The sequence below is a fragment of the Tachysurus vachellii genome, chromosome 15 (genome assembly GCF_030014155.1).
Source record: "Tachysurus vachellii isolate PV-2020 chromosome 15, HZAU_Pvac_v1, whole genome shotgun sequence".
NCBI lineage: Eukaryota > Metazoa > Chordata > Actinopteri > Siluriformes > Bagridae > Tachysurus > Tachysurus vachellii.
In genome coordinates this window covers 18,029,955-18,052,153 of record NC_083474.1, presented here as the reverse complement: position 1 = coordinate 18,052,153, position 22,199 = coordinate 18,029,955, and the positions used below count along the sequence as shown (strand labels likewise).

At 37.5% G+C, this 22,199-nt stretch overlaps 1 protein-coding gene across 1 annotated transcript in view; it reads right to left on the bottom strand.

Moving 5' to 3' along the window:
- Positions 1-22,199, bottom strand: part of b3glcta (beta 3-glucosyltransferase a) — a 158,675-nt gene that overhangs the window by 42,394 nt on the left and 94,082 nt on the right. Inside the window, exons 5-10 of the mRNA XM_060888076.1 lie at positions 15,718-15,794; positions 15,277-15,388; positions 12,618-12,754; positions 8,344-8,407; positions 5,634-5,765; positions 195-264 (exon numbers count right to left, since the gene is read on the bottom strand). Coding sequence (XP_060744059.1) covers positions 195-264; positions 5,634-5,765; positions 8,344-8,407; positions 12,618-12,754; positions 15,277-15,388; positions 15,718-15,794 — 592 coding nt within the window. The remainder of the gene's footprint in view (positions 1-194; positions 265-5,633; positions 5,766-8,343; positions 8,408-12,617; positions 12,755-15,276; positions 15,389-15,717; positions 15,795-22,199) is intronic.

Sequence of the window (22,199 nt, the reverse complement as noted above, 5' to 3'; positions counted from 1 at the left end):
TTTCAAATTTATTTACTAAATGATATATTTCTGAAAGAAGCTGCTTTGTGAAAATGTCAACGTCCATGTCAAATAGTTACACTCGGAAGACATGTTTAGAAAAAAAAAAAAAAAACATTGCAATTGCAGATGAAGTGGGTGGGAAGTAAACAAACATTTATTTTTCATGACAACGCAATGGCAAATTGACTCACCTCTTTCTGTGTGGAATTTCTTGCATGTCTTCACTGCCACAAATATGGCCTCTTTTTTAACAGGCTCACCCTGAGGACAATAAACATGAGACGATTATATAAATATTGACACACACTCATAACCGCAAATGTTCAGACTGGCACTGGTTTAAAAATTACAGGACAGTGCACAAATCACACACACACACACACACACACACACACACACACACACACACACACACACACACACAAAATAATTTAAGCCTCTTTCATTTTCTATTTTCTTTTCTTCTTATTTTTGGTTGTAGTCCGGTTAAGTATCAAACACAAGATCAATGCATAAGTAATTTAATCCTCTCTTATTGCTATTGAGTCTTTTATCTCAGGATTGCAAACTAGTACAGAAATCCTCTTAAGCTCTATTTAAATTCGGAGCATGTCGTATCGGTTTGAGTCACTCTATAATGTTTGATTTGGAATAGTGCCTTAGGGACCATACTCTAAAGTGACCCTAGATTTTACTTCTCGTTTACTGAAAAAGAACGTCTGGTGCTGAATGTTCTCCTCCTTTAAGTGATGTGTGCATGTCAAATATTAGAAGAGAAGAATGAAGCCTTTGTTTCACTTTGGCCTTTGCTAGAGGTTCATTTTGGTTTCAGAACCTTTGTGGCTCTTTGTATTTCTTAGTAGATTCCAAACTGGCCTTCAGATTCTTTCTACTGATAAGTGGTTTATATGGTTTGGTACTGCGTATATATTTCTGTTCTCTAAGTCTTCTATAAAAGGCAGAATGTGAGACTTGTATATTGTAACTGAATATTATTTTGGGGTTTTTCTCAAAACTCTCAAAATGGTTCTGTCATCATCTGTCGTTTTCCTTGGCTGACCTGTTAGCTGTCTGTTGCTCAGTACACGAATGGTTTCTTTCTTTTCCAGAACACTTCCAATCCAAATTGTTGCATTGGTTATGCCCAATGTTTGCGTAATGCCTCTGACTGGTTTTCCCTCTTTTTTTCAGCTTTGGAATGACTTGCTTTCCTCTCAAAGACAGCTCTCTAAACTTCACATTGGCTTATACTTTTAAACAACAAATGCAGCCTTCACAGGTGAGAACGAAGGCTAGAACCAAGGCTAAATGTTCTGAGCTATTTATTCTGTAAACAACCAATGTTACAGGACACATCTGGGTAACAAGAAATTCATGTTCCAATACTTTTGCCTGTGTAAAAATTGGATTGTCTGATACAAAATGTTCTATGTTCTACAGTATGTTAGTTAATTATATAAATACCTTCTGATATAAAACTCAAATGTCTTCGGTCTTCAAAAATATAAAACATGTTTTAAAAGGGCCATTCTATTAGTTTCAGACATGACGGTATAGCAGTCTTATTTATTAAGATACTATGTATAGTGTTGATTATACAGAAATTTCATTAAAACGGTATTACATTTAAATACAATACACATAACATGTTTGTGTAGATAATAAAACTGCAAAATAAAAAAAAATGATGATCACGTTTAGAATTAGTTCACATTAGTTTCATTAGTATACATGGAAACATAAAAACTGAAAAAATCTCTAATTAATCGAATTGTTTATCGTAGAATTAACATTAGTTTCCCTTACACCAGATAGTCAGGAGCTACATTTAGCTATGAGAAAGTGTTACTTGTCCAATCGAATAAAAGGACTTGTCACTAAAGCACTAGGCTTCATATATTAAGGGAAAAAAAATCCCAAAAATAACAATTTCAAGATTCACAGTAGATGATTATCTGCCTAAAATACCAGATGTGTGACACTCGATACCTTCCAGTCTTGGATAATCTCGCTCAATCAAACAAAAGAAAAAAAAGCTCTTTTGACTTTACATCTTCACCTACAGGAGGTGTTCTGCCATCTCCCCCTCACACAATGCTTTCTTTTTCCCCTGTGTTCAAATAGGCACATCATAATTACCCTTCGGTTTCGCAGCTCTTCACCGTCTCAACGAAATGTGCTTCAAAAATAATTGCCATCCCCTTACAGAAAATTACCTAAACTAAATCCATGTAAAAATGTCTTTCAATTAAAAAATAAAAATAAAAAGACAGACATATATATCGATAAATAAATAAATAAAAACATTTTAATAATAATAAAAAAATCAAAACATAAAAATAAATGAAAATAAATTATTATAAATGCACAATATATAATTGTTGGAAATGTGTTGTATGGTGTATAAGCAATAAAAAATGTCCCCAATTTAGAGAAGTAGTCAGACATCAATATTAAACACATACTGTCTTGCTATTTTTATTTATTTTTTAAATACTTACATAAAGGTAGAGAAGATGGAACAAAGATATCAAGGCAGTTAACTCCCTGATATGAAATAAAATAAAATAATATACAAATTTATATACAGAAAACTATTTAAATAGAAACCAAATTTAACCTAAAATGAATTAGAAATGGATTAAAATGAGAAGAATTGTTAAGAGTGTTAAATGAGTAAACAGATGTAGAAATACACTAGCACAGAGAAATATTAGTTGGGATTGCCTTTAAGTAATATGTGAATTGGATCAAGGTTGTTTGTTTTTTTTTTTTTTTAGATCTGTCATAAAAATCACAATTGTGGATTGCTGATTTGTTTCACGGAGAACAAAGAACTTGTAAATCACCGTAAATCTTCATCACCGTCCGTCATCATTGAGAATGAACGAATCAGAGATGTTTACTACCAGCCGACTGACTTCAACTCCTGTAAATGTTTTTATTTATTTATTTATTTTTATACAAAGAGCGACACTTTAACTCCTCTAAACGTATTCTTTTTTTTAAATGGACACTGAAGCATTATTTTTACACACTGTTATGCACCGACATTGCCCAACGTTTAGAAAACGGTGTCTACAGGAGCATTTTGGATGAACACCAGAAAGTTATTGTGAAGTTTTTTTAGTGTTTTAAAATCCTAACCTCTTTAAAAGTGTTCACTTAATAATCCTCGAAGACACTAACTGTCATCAAAAAGAGACAATTTCCCTTCAGTTTATTTCTTCCCTGAGATGTTAATCACTTCAGGAGAAGAATATATTCAGAAAGTTCTCCTCTTCAGAGTAATAGGACATGTTCAGCATGTTCTTAATAACAGGATGTAGCTATTTCTGTTCCTACTGTTAAAGCCAAGCCTTCATTAGTAATTCTTTACGGAGTGTAAATGTGCACCTCCGCTCAAGAAGGAATGTTGAGCAAGTTCATAAAGCAGGATTGGAGATAAATGTGAATAAAATCTACAGAATCACAGTAGCTTCAGAATTTCAGGATTTTGTCACGTGAATATATTTTTCAGATTGTGTCCCGGTGTCACAGGATTGTAATGATTTTTCTCAGTCGTGTTGAAGAGTGAGAATTATAACGCAGCCCAATAGAGACAAAAAATAATGCAATTAAGGAAATGAAACGTCAGGCTTTTGACAGTGGGACCACTGAATTGTCTGTCTGTCTGTCTGTCTATCTATCTATCTATCTATCTATCTATCTATCTATCTATCTATCTATCTACCCATCTATCTATCTATCTATCTATCTATCTATCTATCTATCTATCTATCTATCTATCTATCTATCTATCTATCTATCTCTAGCTACCTCTTTCATACACAAATAGGTAGAAGTATAGAATAAAAACAGAATAGAGTTTATTTTCCAAAAATAACTTTTATGTAAAAAATATTTCTCTTGGGAGAGTCTTCATATTGAAAACGTTAAATTCTAATTGTTTTGGTTTGCATAATTTGTATAAGTGGACATTTTTTAGAAATGTTCCATATGTGCAAGAATATCAGCAATTAAATGACGTGGACTGATTATGATCCATATCTTTTTTTTATTTACACTTGTGCCTTGTCATCAAATTAAAATTCAAAAGGAGAAAAGTAGAACACAATAAATAACAATAATAATTTCTCATTACTGCTGCTGTGAATGGTTTACATCTACAATGCAATTTACTCTTTCATGCTCAGCTATGCATAATGAGTATCTATAGTTTCCTCCTTGTGTACTGAGCATTTAGCCAGTCATCTGTGTTTATTGTGCTGAGCAACAATTGTTCTGATCTTACTGTATACCCGTGGCTCTGTTTATATGTTAAATAATCCTGAAAACAAAGTCCCTGTCCTGTCTCGTTGGCTGCACTGTGGTCCTAAATGTCTGATACTCTGTTCCACTGTTTCCTTCCAAACGAAGAGTCACAGAAGTTTTTCACCAATCCTGTACAGCCAGGCAACAACCTGTTCTACTCCCATCTCCACTCAGGAAAGAGATAAGAACACGACCCCTGAAAGGTTAGTAATGCTGATCAATCATCCATTCATCCATCCGCCTGTGCGTCCAACAGTCCATCCATCCATCCATGCATCTATCTTCCTGTCAGTCCATCTGTTTATCCATCCATCAATCCATCCATCCATCCATCCATCCATCCATCCATCCATCATCCTTCTATCCATCCATTTGCCTGTTTGTCCATCTGTCCTTCCACCCATCCACCCATCCATCTATCCAGATGTGTGTCTGTCCCTCCATGCACCCATTCATTCACCCATCCATCCATCCATCCATTCATCCATCCATCTATTCGTCTGGCTGTCCGTCCTTCCATTGATCAATCAAGCCACCCCCCTTCAATCTGTCTATCCAACCATTTATCCATCCATCCACCCATCTATCTGCCTGTCCGTCCATTCGTCAATCCATCCATCCATCCATACAGATGCCATCTGTCCCTAACCATCCATTTGATTTGTATAAAAATGAGCCTAAATTTAAGTCGCTCTGGACAAAGGCGCTAACCAAATGGTAAAAATCTAAAAATCTTCTTGTTTTAATATTACAATGATACATATGACGCAGTGGTGGATACAGTGTTAAATAATAAAATAGATTATTATTATTATTATTATTATTAGTATTGTTCATAGTTCACTGAAAGCTTTTAATCAGTTCAAGAAAAGAAATCTATTCAAAAAGCTCGCAGCCTATTCAGGACATGTTCAATATGTTCTTAAAACCAGGAGTTAAAATAATTTCTATTCCAGCTTTAAAAGAGGATACTTCATTAGCAATACTTTTAAAATTAAGCAATTTATTACATTCATTAAAATTAATTAATGAAAAAATATTAAGGTCAAGCTAACATACATCACCATCAAGAAAACCTTTACTGTTGTGTTACATATACAGAAGTGTATTTGTTGATTGTGTTCCAACTCAAAGTACCCCACCAATCCCTGACCCCACCCCAATCCCTTTTATGAAGTTTTGGACTATGGATGTAGTAACTGTACATATTGTGGTGCTAGGTATAAATACACAAACACTGCTTCCACAACACTGATGAGTAGCAGGAGCTGACTGTAGGTACTGAGTGTGTTTTACCGGATGTTGTGTTTACCTACACACAGCGGTGAGTGTGTGTTTACAGTAGTGGCACAACGCTGAGCTTGAGGCGAATGCTCCGGCAACGCACACAGTTCAGGAACGGCTGTTAGACGAGGCCCTTTACCTTCATCCCAGATATACAGCGCCACCTAGAACATTAACACACAAACACACACACTAAATATACACCATGCATTCAGCTTACAGCATATTAGTGAGCAGTGAATGGCTAAAAGCTACAGTGTTTAAATATTAGACCCCAATCTGTTTTGGTGTTTTTGTTTCATTTTCAGATTTGTCACTCATAGCTTTTGTCTAATTTCATTATGTCATCAGTTCATGCCTACTTCATCAGCTTATAAAAAAAAAAAAAAAAAAAGACAACATGAAACATACATGTAATTTAATTTAATGACAGTGTAAAGTCAGCACATTGAAGGATCAGACAAATAATCATACAATCATACATCAATTTTGCTGTTTATTTTTCTCATCTGACAGATACAAGGTAATTAACTGATCCAGTGCTTTTAACACATAAAATTAATCATAATGTACTGACTTTTGGGTAGTTTCTTCTAGTCATGACTATGAGAATATGCAGAAACTAAACATTGTGTACCTCATTTCACGGGCAAGAGAAAAACAACAAAATAATGTTATTTGGTGATAGAAATACAGTACTGTATGTGTCAATTGGAGAGAAGAGGATACAGATTTATTTGACCAGAGCTATGTTCAGAAGAGAATTGTCTGTTCAGGATGAACTGGCTGAAAATTCAATACAAGCTGGATGTCAGTGAACGCCTGGTGAACTACATGACAGACATAAAAAGGCCAAAAACAAAATTTAGAAAACTGTAAAAGACACCAATGTCACAGTTGCTTGAGCTCAGAACAGTCCCTGTCCACAGACATGTCCTTTTTATTTATTTACTTATTTATTTTTTAATTTTAGACCCAGTTCTTAAAGATCGACCAAGCCTTAAGCCTATTTTTTTTTCTCACTGATGTGAAACTGCAAGACAAGCCTTTGTTTAAAGTGATAAATAAATGCTGTATTTGTCCAATCATGGTCATTGATGGTGCAGTGGTTCAGCTCGAGTAGTTAAGGCTCTGGATTGTTTATCGTAAATTCAGGCAAACTGCAGCTGTTGGGCCTGTGAGCAAGGTCCTTAACCTGTTCTGCTCCAGGGGTGCTGTATAATTTCAGAAGCTGGGATATGCATCTTTCTGTGCTGACGTATATGTGGCAAAAAAAAAAGGCTTTTTCTTCTAAATACAAAAATAAATAAAAACATAAACCAGGATTTAGGAATGTATATTGTGAGACTATGAAGAGACTTTATTATTAAAGTATGAGCAGTATGAACTGTCAAACGAGAACCCAGGATTCTGAGTTTATAATGACCCAGGAAATACTATTTCAAGTCTGAAAATCCCTAATAAGAATTTTCTCACAGCATGATTGTGATGTTTGCAAAGCAAGAACAGTTTTGTTTTTCTGGTCAGTTTAAGACATGCTTGAAATGCACATACTGTATCTTGTCTAAACTTTGACACAGCAGTCTATCCTAACAGTCTGAAAGAAGAACCAGGGCTCAGTCTTCAGCGTCAGCCCTGGAACAGAGAGGCTTAAGGACTTTACTTAAGTGCTTGATATTGGTAATATAAGCGTGTAACATCACTGCTTTACAACAGAAGCAAATCATGTTTAATGCATGAAAACAAATCGTGCTAGAGTAACTCAATCCATTCACATGGAACTGATGTACGCTTTGGAATTAAATAACTTCTATGAGATATGGGATTTTTTTTCCAGATTGGGAAGATCTTTGAGACTTTCTGAGGAAAAACCTCCACATTCCAATGCTACATCCTTCAAAGACAAGGAATTTTTCACCTTTCAAAACAACTGATGTAAAACCTCAGGTGAGTGAAGAAATGTCTTGAAGATTCACTGAGGCATTACAATGCTTCAACTTCTTAAATAACTTCAAATACAAATCCATTTATGTACAGTTTCGAAGAGTCAAATGTACAAATCCTAAAGCTGGAAGCTAAGATATTGCTGGCTACATTAATAACATCCAAACAGCATTTATATTCTAGACATATTCTAACACCTTACTTTCACACGATTGGTTGGAACTAATGGAATCGCCTTCAGACGGTTCAGGACGTTTCATGTACCTTCATAGGCAAGAAAATATGACTTTCATAGTAAACCCAGAGGCACCAAAAAAAAAGTCAGACCCTGTGTACCAAATGCAAGACTACCGACACCAAAGATATGAAAGAAAGGGGGAAAAAAAGGCTTAGATAGAGGTATTATTAAGGTGATTTAATTTAAGGAACAGAGGACTAAAGATGTGCAGTGATAGGGAGAAGAAGAAAAAAACTTTCAGGAGACATATTCAGCTCTGAAGGCGTAAGAAAGGAGTGAGTGAAGAGAGAGATGGGAAGAGAGACAGAGTGACATTGACGATCTGAAAAGGTCCTTGACTCTGCAGCATGACTATTTCAAATTGGAGAGCTGCCCGGATGGAAAGCCGTACAAAAAAGAACATGAGAGATCAGAGTGATTGCAAGTACAGAAAAAAATGTCAGCAGTCAGCAAAAAGGATTTAAAGGAGAAAATAAAATATAAAATTTATGATCTTCATGATTGAAGTCTTAATAAAAAATGGGATTAGTGTGGAAAATCGATACAACAGTTTATCTCACCTCATGTTTGAGATCTATGGTGAAGTCTGACTTCAGAGGCTGTTCTTGTACCTTATTGGACAGCCTGAAATGAAAAATCCATTCGAGTCCATTAGTTTTTCGAGCACCTAATTAAGCATACATCTGGAATCAATCAATTACACCATATGTTGTGAGCTGTAGATTATAATTGACAACTCATTATACTTATCAGTTTAATTTGTGATTTTTGCCTTTGTTTTTTCGACACTGATAAAAAAAAGTCACTCCACTGAAAGCCTGGCAGCATGTAATATAGAGTGGCATTACTAATCCTAAAACTCCAGGGCTTTCATTTATCAAAGTGTGCGTAGATCAATATCTACATGGAAGGAAATTACCTTTTAATTAATGTCCTGTCTGTAACCGGCAACAGACAATGATAAACCCCGCATATTATAGAGTAATGTGCTTGTGCTAATTTACATAAAGAAACACCCCCAATTTGTCAACACCCCCAACAGCCTTGTAGTGGCACTGTGTTGTTAGAGACCGAATGTCTAAGAAGATTAATTGGACTGTTAATTAAATATAAAAACTGTTAGAATAGGAATAAAAACACTTTCAAGAGTGGTTTGTTTCAAAGAAATAAATGCAAAAATACTGTACGCAGTTTTTTGGTCCACTTACATTAGAAAAATTACTTATTTAATTTTACATTTATGGTATTTGACAGGCATCTTAAACCAGAAAGACACAATCAGACCGTTAAGATTTTAAGGGCCTTGCTCAAGAGCCCAGCAGTGGCAACTAGGCAGTGGTGGTATTTGAACTTTTGACCTTCCGCTGAACAGTACAATGGCTTAACCACTGAGCTACCACTGAGACATGAGCAAAATAAACACACATCATTTGTGCCATTGTTTGGCTCATAGTTGGAAGGAAAAGTTTCCAATTTCTGGACACGTTTCCAAAGAGCTCAACTAAAACTGCACTAAGCAAACACAATCAGCAGTAATCAACTCATCGCTCTCATCTCACACTCATATTTTGCCTGTGTCACCAGTGTGAATACTTCAGTCAGTAATGACTCTGTCGATGATGCTGACATGAATGTCAATAACTATGTTAAGGGCTCCTCATAATCAGTTTACTCACAATTACACTTCTCTGTCACTAGGGGTTTCTGAATACGCCTCATCAGGAGTGTGTGTAAATATATGCACATCCTCACATACAAGAAAATCACAAGACAAATCACATTCTGTGTGTATGCAAAGGTTATGCACAAAACTGTGTTTGAACGATGAATAAAAGAGATTTAGATGAGAATTAGACTCCAGAAAAGCCTTCAGAACCATGGACAGCAACTTACAAGACAACTGCTAAAAAAGGACAACATAAAGCAATTGTTAATCAGAATGACCACCTAATACTTTACCATATACAATCCATTCATGCTGAATTTCACAGCCCTGCTGAACACATTTTAGCTTTCCCTGCTCTAATACACCACTTTTAGACAGTTAATCTGGTATAAGGTTGGTCTCATTGGTTGGATTCCCTGGACCTCCTGGAAACATTATTTTTTCTAAATGTCTGAAGATCCCCCAGGACAAACTGGAATCTATGGTGGGAAACAGAGATTTGTATCTCTGTTGAGAGATTTGAAATGTGTTTGGGATCATTCGATTGATCAGTCATTCATGTGTGCATTCAATCAGCACCTTTAACCACTTTGGGTGGCAATTAATCCAAACTTTATCCACAGAATACTGGGCTGGTGGTGAATATACACTAATGTCATTAAAATTGAATCATAATACTTTCTGAAAAGAACAAAATGCTCCCTAGTAGGAATCAAATGCAGTCTAGAAGGAAATGATTAATGCGGCAAGATTGAAAGGCAATCATGTTGATTTGACATTCCTTACACTTGATACAGATAGCTAACCTCTGACGAAAAGAACTCACTAGTTCTTTTCGTCACTTAAACTTTTTCTGTTCAGTGCTTTTACAGATGATGCCTTTCTCAACACCATGGACAGTCTTGCATCTCCACGAACATAAGCTTATAAAAATGGTACTTGGCATGTCCACATAATATCTCTGCAGTCACTGAGAATGGGTTAAATTGAACTCAACCAACCTGAACAGTTTAATATACTTGTCCTCTTGATATTACTCTTGATATTATTTGATATAGATTTTGACCTTCCACTTTCTCATTCTATCTCTGCTGACATTAGCAAATCCTATTTCATTCATTCATTCATCTTCTACCGCTTATCCGAACTACCTCGGGTCATGGGGAGCCTGTGCCTCAGGCGTCATCGGGCATCAAGGCAGGATACACCCTGGACGGAGTGCCAACCCATCGCAGGGCACACACACACTCTCATTCACTCACGCAATCACACACCAGGGACAATTTTCCAGAGATACAAATCAACCTACCATGCATGTCTTTGGACCGGGGGAGGAAACCGGAGTACCCGGAGGAAACCCCCGAGGCACGGGGAGAACATGCAAACTCCACACACACAAGGTGGAGGCGGGAATTGAACCCCGACCCTGGAGGTGTGAGGCGAACGTGCTAACCACTAAGCCACCGTGCCCCCCGCAAATCCTATTTAAAAAGTTTTATTTAAATCTTCAGTGATAACAGACTTGTGCACAGATTGATGAGTTTCTATAATAGAATTATAATATATAATATAGTTTCTATATATATGTTTACTGGTCTATAAGTGAAATTTGTCATTTGTGTGAGGTTTGTCATGTGTGTTCCAGTAGTACAAAATCTATCGTACATAAAATTTATCATGTATAGCTCAGTGGTTAAGTTGCTGAACTACTGGTCACGTTAATAGACACACATGTACAAAAATGCCCCTTTTCCACCAAAGAGAACCGGGTGCTGGTTCAGAGCTAGCACTGGTGCTGGCTCAAACTTGGTTCCACTGGCGAACCTTCTAAGAACAGGTTTGCCTTTCCACCGGCTAGAGAGCCATCATACAGAGCCGAGTCTGACGTCACTGTATACGTGTCACGTGTCCCAGCAACTTTAGCGGAGCAGCGGCAAACACAAACACATCAACAATGGTGGATGTTGCTTTACTGTTAATGCTCATGGCTTTGTGAACCTACATTAACACCCAAAAGCGGCGAATCCAACGTGTACGTGCAGCTCCATGTAATCTGTATAAACGGAGGTTGTTATCGAGAAAGTACATAACATTATTTTATCATTAACACAGAAAAAAGTTAGCCTTAGCATGTAGCTACTTACTATCATGTGTGCTGATAATGTATCATATTGCGGTAAAGTAAAAGTGTATTAAACATTAGTATACTTAAGGTACATTATCAAATGTGCTAACAGAAGCGGTTCTTAAGTGTAGACCAGCAACGTTTTGGTGCTACTTAAGAACCACTTTTCCTGGTTCAGAGCCGGGGCTTTGGCTGTCGAAAAAGAAAGAACTGGTTCTAAATTAGGCTCTGGCTCCGAACCAGCACTCAAACTGCCTCGGTGGAAAAGGGGCAAAAGCTGCCACTCCTTGGCCCCAGAGCAAGGCCCTTAACCCTCAATTATCTCATCAATGAGCTAAATGTAAGTCGTTCTGGATAAGGCCAAATGCTGTAAATGTAAATTGTGCACCAATTTCAAAAGTTCGTGGGAAATCAGCAGGTAGGATGTTCCAAGCATGTCCCGTGCTTCTTTTGCTTGTTCTTTAGACACTACATCCTTCGAAAACATTCATCTCCTAGGAACATATAAAAAGTTGAGCTTCGAAGTTCATTCCGGATACGATATACTATCAGTGGTTTGTAGTTGAGAAGAAAGTAATTTGATCTGTCCTTCTTTGTTCCATGTCTGGCTGGATCACTGGATCCTGGCTGCTTATAAAAGTTCCCAGTTCTGACAAGTGTTATTTGGAGACAAAGGTGAGACATGAGGTCTTCTATTAACCATACATTACTATATAGAGTTAGCCAGTATTAGTCTCATCCTTTGGATACGCATTTATTTCTGTCTATTATACAATTTCTGGTAAAAACAACACATTATGGAAACTACAATGATGTCTTGCGGGCCAGTATTTGTCTAGACATATAAAAGCCTTTCTGAATTTTAGAAAGTTTTAAAAATTGCGGCGCAAGAACAGCCTGAACAATTTCACGTCCCATCTATCACTTCCTATCTGTGTATGTGTGTGTAGTGTTGTGTGAGTATGTGTGAGAGAGACTTTGCTTCATAATGTCATGGCATTCACATTATTAGCTGAGCAGAAAAGTGAGAGATCTACTCTGACCTGTTGACGAGTGGCATGCTCAGAGCCCATCCTGCACTGAAGTCCGGGTATTTAAAGGCAGACGGGTTCTCTGCAAAGGCGTAATGGTGGATGATGGTAGATTCGTCATCGTGAAGCGACTTACCAAGAAACCACTCCTGATGGCACAAAAAACAGGGAGCAGTGAGAGTAATTCTTACAGTATCTTAGATTAGCAATGTAACAGAATACTGGAGAAGAAAACAGACTCAGACAGTAATATGAGACACAGTAATTAGAATATTTTTAAACATAATTTCTGAGTACTGACAAAGCTGTTGTGAGAACATCTTTAATAACAGCATGGCCACTTTAATAGGAACTCAAGTCACCTTGTTATTCTGAAGGGGATGTGGTAGCCTAGTGGTTAAAGTGTTGGACTACTTATCAGAAGGTCGGGAGTTCAAATCCCAGGGCCACCAAGCTGGCACCGCTGGTCCCCTGAGCCCTCATTTGCTTAGCTGTATAAATGCAAGTCATTCTAGATAAGAGCATCAGTCATGTTCTGTAAATGAAGCTTAGGTATATGAAGCTAGACTTGGGGCTAGACAGATCTTCATCTGCAGACGCTTTATAAAATTCATTCAGATGCTTCATTGCAGACGTTTATAAAATATTTAAACCAGCCCATCTAGCACTGACAAACACGTCACAGAGTCACCGAGACTGCATTTTCCCCATTCAGGCAACAAGCTGATAATAAAGTGGCTGGTAAGTACGATATGTTAACATGAACAAAGCATATACAGGAAGAAATGACCAGGAATCTTATAGTGATACGCTTATAAAAATATCACTGATTCATTTCAAATTAAATTCAGTGTGCATTTAATTTCAAATATCCTCACCACATTTCACTTGTCGATCTTCTCAAGAGATAAAAGAATGAGATAAAATAGCTTCATTGTACTAGAGACAACCTTATTTTGTAAGACTTTTGTTTTGATCGCTGACTGGCACCAGAAATAAAATGGCACCTGCAGGAAGACCTCGAGTGTGTGAGTGGCTTAAACTTCCCAAGAAGGAAATTGTTTCCTTTTATGACATTTCACACCTGAAATTTTGCTAATAAAGGCTTCTATTCTCTGTAAACTGTGAATTTTAATACTGTTCCCCACTCTAACCTTCATAAAAAATATTATTATATTAACTGCTTTCAAATCCTTTTCATTACTTTTTAGTCTTTAAAAAATCCACATGTACTAAACTTCCTTTAAATATTTTTTTTATTACTATATACTACAGCTATCTGTATCGAGTGTATATTAAAGAAACAATCTCAGTCATTGTATTTTCTTCAGTGCCAAAAGGAGACATAAAGGGATTTCGACTCTGTATAAAATTTATAAAAAAATTGTTATTGACGGATATTTTTTCCTCTATGACTCCCTGTTTGCTCGTTGTTCGGGACCTGAATGCCTGTCAATCTGCTTTGTGCCAGTGTTTACAGAACTTCTCAAGCAAAACAGAGTATTTTCAGCATTTTTTACCAGTTAATAGGCAGAATGTTGATGTGTGACAATCATGCCTGTCATATAACTCCTACTCATAGGTCAGCCTTGAAAGCTTTACACTCAACACACATCATTCACTTTCATCTCCTTATAAACAATCAGAAACTTTATTAACAAGCCCATCGTTTCAACCGTCTAACTGCCAACAGTATCACATCCTTTCCGTTTATTATTTTATACACGATCCACATTCCCTTTATGTCAGTTTGCAAATGTTGAGCCTCAAGTTGTGTGCAAACTTGTGTGAAAAGATTTGTGTACAAACCAAAAAAAAAAAATATTACTTCGTAATATTGTCTTCATGCGAAAGATGGCAATTGCCTATGAAATGAACAGCAATTTCATGACATAGAGTGTTTATATAAGTGACAACCACAAAACTCATAAAAAAACAAACTCACAGAAACAAACTAATGATTTCTTTTATGATAGGAATTATTCATTCATTCATTTTCTACCGCTTATCCGAACTACCTCGGGTCACGGGGAGCCTGTGCCTATCTCAGGCGTCATCGGGCATCAAGGCAGGATACACCCTGGACGGAGTGCCAACCCATCGCAGGGCACACTCACACTCTCTCATTCACTCACACACACTACGGACAATTTTCCAGAGATGCCAATCAACCTACCATGCATGTCTTTGGACCGGGGGAGGAAACCGGAGTACCCGGAGGAAACCCCCGAGGCACGGGGAGAACATGCAAACTCCACACACACAAGGCGGAGGCGGGAATCGAACCCAGAACCCTGGAGGTGTGAGGCGAACGTGCTAACCACTAAGCCACCGTGCCCCCTGATAGGAATTAATTATTTATTAATTAATTTATTTATTTTAATTAATTAATTTTTTTTTTGACATAAACATAGCTACATAACATGAACTCAAAACAAAAGCTGAATACATTGCTTACAAGCTCAGGAGGAGGAATTTGGTTAACTTCCACTTACTCATGATACTAATCATGATACCTTCCATGGTCTATAGCTCTTATCGGACACTGAGCACAATGCAAACAGGAGAGAATCGAACCCACAACCAATAAGGTGCGAGGAAAACGTGTTAACCACTAAACCCTCCTTCCTCCCAAGACTCCACATTTAAATTTAAAAAATGGTGCACTTACATTTCTGCGCTCAAACTTTTTGAGGATGTTGTGAAGTTTCCCAAGGTTTACGTTTGTTTCCTCTTCAAGAAACAAAACCCATGAGGAGTTTTTTCCAAAGTGAGAAGAAAGGCTAAAAAAACAAAAAAAAAACAACAACATATATTCATCATATTCGGTCAGTGTGCTGAGCGTTTTCGTTGCTTTCAGATGACGTTCGATTTCTCCTGAGTATCATTATTAACAAATAATGTGGTGCTGATGGAAATAAATCTATACAATTTTTATTCCTTTGAGCTGTAAAAGATCCATTGCAGCAGATGGAGTCAGTTGGATCCATTTCAGTGTATTTTAATTTGATTTTAATATGATTTGCATCTGCTCCGCTGTGAATATAAGTGTGTATGTGTGTGTATTTGTGTGTAATGGTCAAATGAGCACAGATGGGGCGAATGTACTTACTAAGGCAACAGGGGAAGAATGCTCCAATCTCCCTCGTTTTCAGACAGCGTGTGAAGCAGCAGGATGGCTGGAAGGCTCTGGATAGGAAAGAAAGTTAAGAAACCGATAATATCATTTTTTATTTTTATAGAATTCTTAATAGATTATGGTTAATACACCCCAAATATCAAACTCCTCAACAACCAGAACTGAACTGTTACTGAACACACACACACACTTGCACTTTCACTCACTTACTGTTTTGCACACCACATTTCAATACACCCCATCCAGTGTACAGAATACACACGGGTTGGCGCTACTTTGTGTATTTGTCCTGTAATGTCTTTAGTCTCCCACAGTTTGCACTAGGCTGCACAGATACACTTTATTTTACGGGACTAACTTACTATAAGTCTTTAGCTCTGTGTAGTTTTATGTACAGTAGCACTATGGTCCTGGAGAAACAGCTAGCTGAAAAGCTTCTTGACTTGACTTGACTTGACTGACAGTTGACCTAATATAGTTTATGGATTTTTTTTGGATAGTGTTCTTTCAAGTTATTATTAGAAAACAAATGATTTCCTTGAAATTGGCTTTAGAATGTGTGTGCAATTAAAATAACTGTCTAATCATCTAAAACCGATCTAATGCAAAATTTATGGCTGTAACAACTGGGCAAGATTTAAAAAAATGAATAAATAAACAGGAAATAAAGTTGGACATCTATAATAAAAGTTTGTTTCATAGGTCATGATTAATATATTTACAGATTCTATGCAGATGACCTAATAAAGCTTTTAGACTTATTAACTACTGATTTCCACATAATTTGCATCAAAATATATGTGTAGTTGACATCCTTATCCCAGATACCTAATTATCTTAAAGGTATCTAATGTGTATATATATATATATATATACATTCAAGATGGCGGCTCCAGTCTGCTAGATTGTAAACAACTCCAGCTGAAATACCTAAAACATACCTACAACATTTTGTTTTGTTGTTTTTTTTTTCTCTCTCTCTCGTTTTTTCCCCCTTCCACACTTCTCTCATTTCATTCTTTTTTCTTTCCGTTTCAAAACCGGATTATAATATTATACAACCTGGATCAGCTCGAAGAATATATCGACGCGCACTACAACACACTCTGCTGCACCATGAACAGGGACAAACCAGATCACAACAAAAAAAGTAAAGGTAACCCCACTCCAAACTCCAAGAGACCTCGTCCCGATTCACCTTTCAGCCCAACTACAACACCGTCCACATCACCCAAACCGCCGTGCTGCACTGAGGTAAGCGACATTTTGCTATCAATCCAAAAGAAACTCACCGGACTTGATACCAGGATTGCACTTATAGACGTCATACACAAGGAATTCCAGGAATTGCAGTACAGCTTAGAATTCAGCCAAGAACAGATAGACACTCTCACTAAAGAAAATAACTTTTTAAAGGACTCCGTACAAGCACTTACTGTACCATTCAACTCACTTCTGTTGTCGCTGAAAACAAAACCATGAAAGAAAACATTTTGGACTTGCAATCGCGCAGCATGAGGGACAATTTAGTTTTTACAGGCATCCCGGAAAAACAAACTCCAGACGACCCCGAAAAATCAGTCAAGGATTTCATGATAAAACAACTCAAATTACCGGCGGAAACAGTACAGAGCATCAACTTTCACCGAGTTCACCGTATTAGATCTAAAAACAATAACAACCGACCACGAGCGATCAGCGCAAAATTCGAACACTATAAACACAAAGAACTGGTTCAGAGGCAAGGCAGACAACTCAAAGGCACAAACTATGGACTCAATGATCAATATCCAAAGGTCATTCTCGAACGCCGGAAACAACTCTTCCCAATCCGAAAACAGAAAATAAATGAACGAAAAAAGGCAGATATTACAGTGGACAAATTATACATAGATGGACAACTACTGTATATCGCGATAAGGACATTACTCCCTGGCTTTTCTGAACACTTCACTTTCATTCCTGAGTCAATAACTGCCATAATCACTAAAACATGTCATCTATCACTTTTGTAACCTGGAACGTTCGTGGATTTGGTTCTCAGACAAAGAAGGTCAAAGTTTTTAATCATTTAAATAAATTACAAGCCAACATACAGTATGTCTTCTGCAAGAAACACATCTATCAGAATCAGATTATAACAAAATGAAATCATCAAATTACAGTCATTTATTCTCGGCTCACTACAACACAAAACAAAGAGGAGTATGTATTCTAATAAATAAAAAAAATCTCTTTTGTTTATAACACCACTATTACAGACCCTGAAGGACGTTTCATTATTATAAACATCTCCATTAATAATAGCCCGGTCACAATTGTATAACTTGTATGGCCCAAACACAGATGACCCATCCTTTTTCCAGACCTTTTTCTCTTCAATTTCAAATTTTTCTAATTGTCCAGTTATAATTGCAGGTGATTTCAATACAGTTCTAGATCCAACAATAGATAGATGTTTAGTTTAGGCAATAAACGCATTTGGAAATCTGCAGAAACCATAAAACAGTTCATGAGTGATTTTGGTCTTGGCGATAGTTGGCGTCTACAGCAACAGTAAAGAATACTCATTTTTCTCACCAGTACACCACTCATATTCCCGCATTGACTTCTTTCTTACCAGTAATTCTATCATATCAAATATTTCTGAGGGGGGGCACGGTGGCTTAGTGGTTAGCACGTTCGCCTCACACCTCCAGGGTCGGGGTTCGATTCCCGCCTCCACCTTGTGTGTGTGGAGTTTGCATGTTCTCCCCGTGCCTCGGGGGTTTCCTCCGGGTACTCCGGTTTCCTCCCCCGGTCCAAAGACACGCATGGTAGGTTGATTGGCATCTCTGGAAAATTCTCTGGAAAATGTGTGATTGCGTGAGTGAATGTGTGTGTGTGTGTGTGCCCTGCGATGGGTTGGCACTCCGTCCAGGGTGTATCCTGCCTTGATGCCCGACGACGCCTGAGATAGGCACAGGCTCCCTGTGACCCGAGGTAGTTCGGATAAGCGGTAGAAGATGAATGAATGAATGAATCAAATATTTCTGAATCAAATATTCATCCAATAGCCATCAGTGATCATGCCCCGGTAACATTAAAATGGAACACAACTAGTCAACATAAACCCACTACCAGATGGCGATTTAACATATCCCTTCTGAAAGATCATGATTTTGACAGCTATTTCAAAAGAGAGTGAGCATGCTTTCTAGAGATGAATGACTCCCCGAGAAAAACATCTCCATCTCTTCTGTGGGAAACAGGAAAAGCAGTACTAAGAGGAAAAATAATTTCATTCTCAGTTTACAAAAAAAGGAAAGAAAAGGATGAACAAGTAGAATTGGAACAAAAAATTAAACAACTAGAAGACATTAACATAAATAACCCAACAGAAGAAACACAGGATTCATTAAGAAATTATAAACTCAAATTGAACGAATTAATCAATAAACATACACAATTCCTAATTCCTAGGCTACGACAAGAAAACTTCCATCATAATAACAAATCTGGTAAATATTTGGCAAATCAAATCAAACAAAATAAGGAAAAAGCTACAATACCAGTGATTGTAGACACAGCAGGGAAATCCACCAACTCACCAGAAGAAATAAATCAAATCTTTCAAAATTTTTATAGTGAATTATATTCCTCCAAATAGACCCAGATCAGAAAGACATTGACTCATTCCTCAACAATATCAACCAACCTCAACTCAGTAAACATCAAATACATACTCTTGAATCTCCCTTATCAGAATATGAACTTTTTAATGCCCTCAAACTCATGCCAAACAACAAAGCACCAGGCCCCGATGGATTCCCTGCTGAGTTCTACAAACACTTTTGGTCCATTTTATCACCACTTTTTATCCGTATGATTACTGAATCAAAACAAAACTCCCAGATTGTATGAACACAGACACAATTTCACTTCTTCTTAAACCAAATAAAGACCCAACATTACCATCAAGTTACCGTCCCATTTCCCTAATCAATGTAGACATTAAAATCATCGCCAAAGCACTAGCTCATAGAATAGAAAAAGTCACACCATCTATAATCCATCCAGATCAAACCGGTTTCATCAAAGGTAGACTTTCATCCAACAACACATGCAGACATTTTAACTTGATGCATTATTCATCAACTCAAAAAAACAAAACCATCATAGTTACTCTCGACACTGAAAAAGCTTTTGATAGCAATTGGAAATTCCTGTTTTCCACAATAGAGAGGTTTGGTTTTGGGGAGTCATTCATTAATTGGATCAAAATTCTGTATACATCACCTTCAGCCACTGTCATTACCATTGGACTAACATCACATATCTTCACGCTGCAACGGGGGACTAGACAAGGATGCCCACTCTCCCCTTCATTATTTACCATTTTCATTGAGCCATTAGCAGCAGCTATCCGTCAAAACAGCTACCTTAAAGGAATTCAAACACTAAACATGCACCACAAAATTAGTCTTTACGCTGATGATATACAGTATTACTATATTTACAAGACCCCTCATCATCATTACAAGAAACGATTAAACTCATTGATTCATTCTCAAATATCTCTGAATACTCGATCAACTGGAGTAAATCAGCCATACTTTCATTACATTCCAACAGCTTGGATGTGACATCCCAGACATCACCTATTCCTTTGTGCACCAACTATATCACATACTTGAGCATAAATTTCCCCCAGGCTGTCAGAGCTGTTTGGACTCAACTTTACTCCATTACTTAAAACGATAAATGATGACCTTCATCGCTGGATGAATTTAACACTATCCATTATGGGCAGAATATCAGTAATTAAAATGACTATACTCCCTAAATTAAACTATTTATTTACAATGACTCCAGCACTACCCACCCTCACCTGGTTTAAATCACTAGATTCAATCGTCACTAAATTCTATTGGAAAAATAAGACTCCAAGAATTAAATTGACTACACTATAGAAACCAAAAACACAAGGAGGACTGGAAGCACCACATTTCTACCACTACTTTTTGGCCAATCAGCTCCAAAACATATCGTCGCTGTCGGGCGGAAACCTCGTATGTCCAAATTTGGTCAATTTCATATTTTTTCACATATCAATGTTATTGGTCAGTCCCCACGTGGGTCTGTTATTTTTACAAGTTATTAACCAATCTAAAGTCTTGAAAATAGCTTGAGCGCAAATCTCATAACTCCATTGGACACTTCAACTGTCCACCTCTTCCTCACTCCACGGGAGAGATTCGCGGCATATTTCTCCTTAATAAGAGTCGCAACGAATCAACACGTCTTCTGAGGTAAATGTCTTCAAAACACTGGGCTCAAAGAAAACAAAATCTTGACCCCCGCTAGTTCTGGTGCTCGTCTGAGGACAGGAATTTAGCACAACACAATCCACTGCAACGCGGACTAAACCCTGTGCACTGCAGATAAGGTACGGCGTTTTTTTTATTTCCTGAAAAATAACGGTTTTGGAGATATGAGGATTCCGTCTGACAGCGACGATATAGAAATGGATTCATCCTAACCCATCAGAAAGCACATGGCTAGATGTTGAACAGTCAATTTGTAAAGAGATGAACATTTCAGAATTACCTTTCTATAGTCAGACAATCAAAAAGCATCACTTTTAAATCACCAACAATAACCACAGCTCTGACAGCCTGGTGGAAATTTCATCAAACCACAAACACCCCTCTTGCATCATCTAAATACGCCCCGATCTGGAATAACCCAGATTTTATAGTTAATAAGAAGCCACTCAACCTACGCACATGGGTAGATAAGGGCATGTCCAAACCATCTTAATCTGTCCTCCCTAACTTTGTCCCCCAAACGTCCAACATGGGCTGTCCCACTGATGTACTCGTTCCTAATCCTGTCCAATCTTGTCACTCCCAAAGAAAACCTCAACATCTTCAGCTCGACTACATCTAGCTCTGACTCCTGTCTCTTCTTCAGTGACACTGTCTCTAAACCATACAGCATGGCCGGTCTCACCACTGTCCTGTACACCTTCCCCTTGATTCTTGCTGAAATATATATACACACACACACACACACACACACACACACACACACACACACACACACACACACACATATATATATATATAAAAGCACACACATAGGGTAAGTGTGGCGTGGGCATGGCGGCCTGGGCTTTGCACTGGGCATATAACTAGTAATACACTACATAATACACTAGTTGACAAACATATCATGATTATAACAATGAAAGCAGCCGTATTTATTCAAAAAAAAAAAAAAAAAAAAAAGAAAAACACACACAAACAGGGTAAGTGTGGCATGCGTGGGACGGCTGAGGATGGGGATGGATTTTGGGACCCTGGACCCGGCAGCACCTCACCTTGATAGCCCGTTGTAATATGACGCTGGCGGGGGTCTATACTATGCCATGGCCATGAGGGGTTTCAGAAGCAGCTATATAATACCTTATC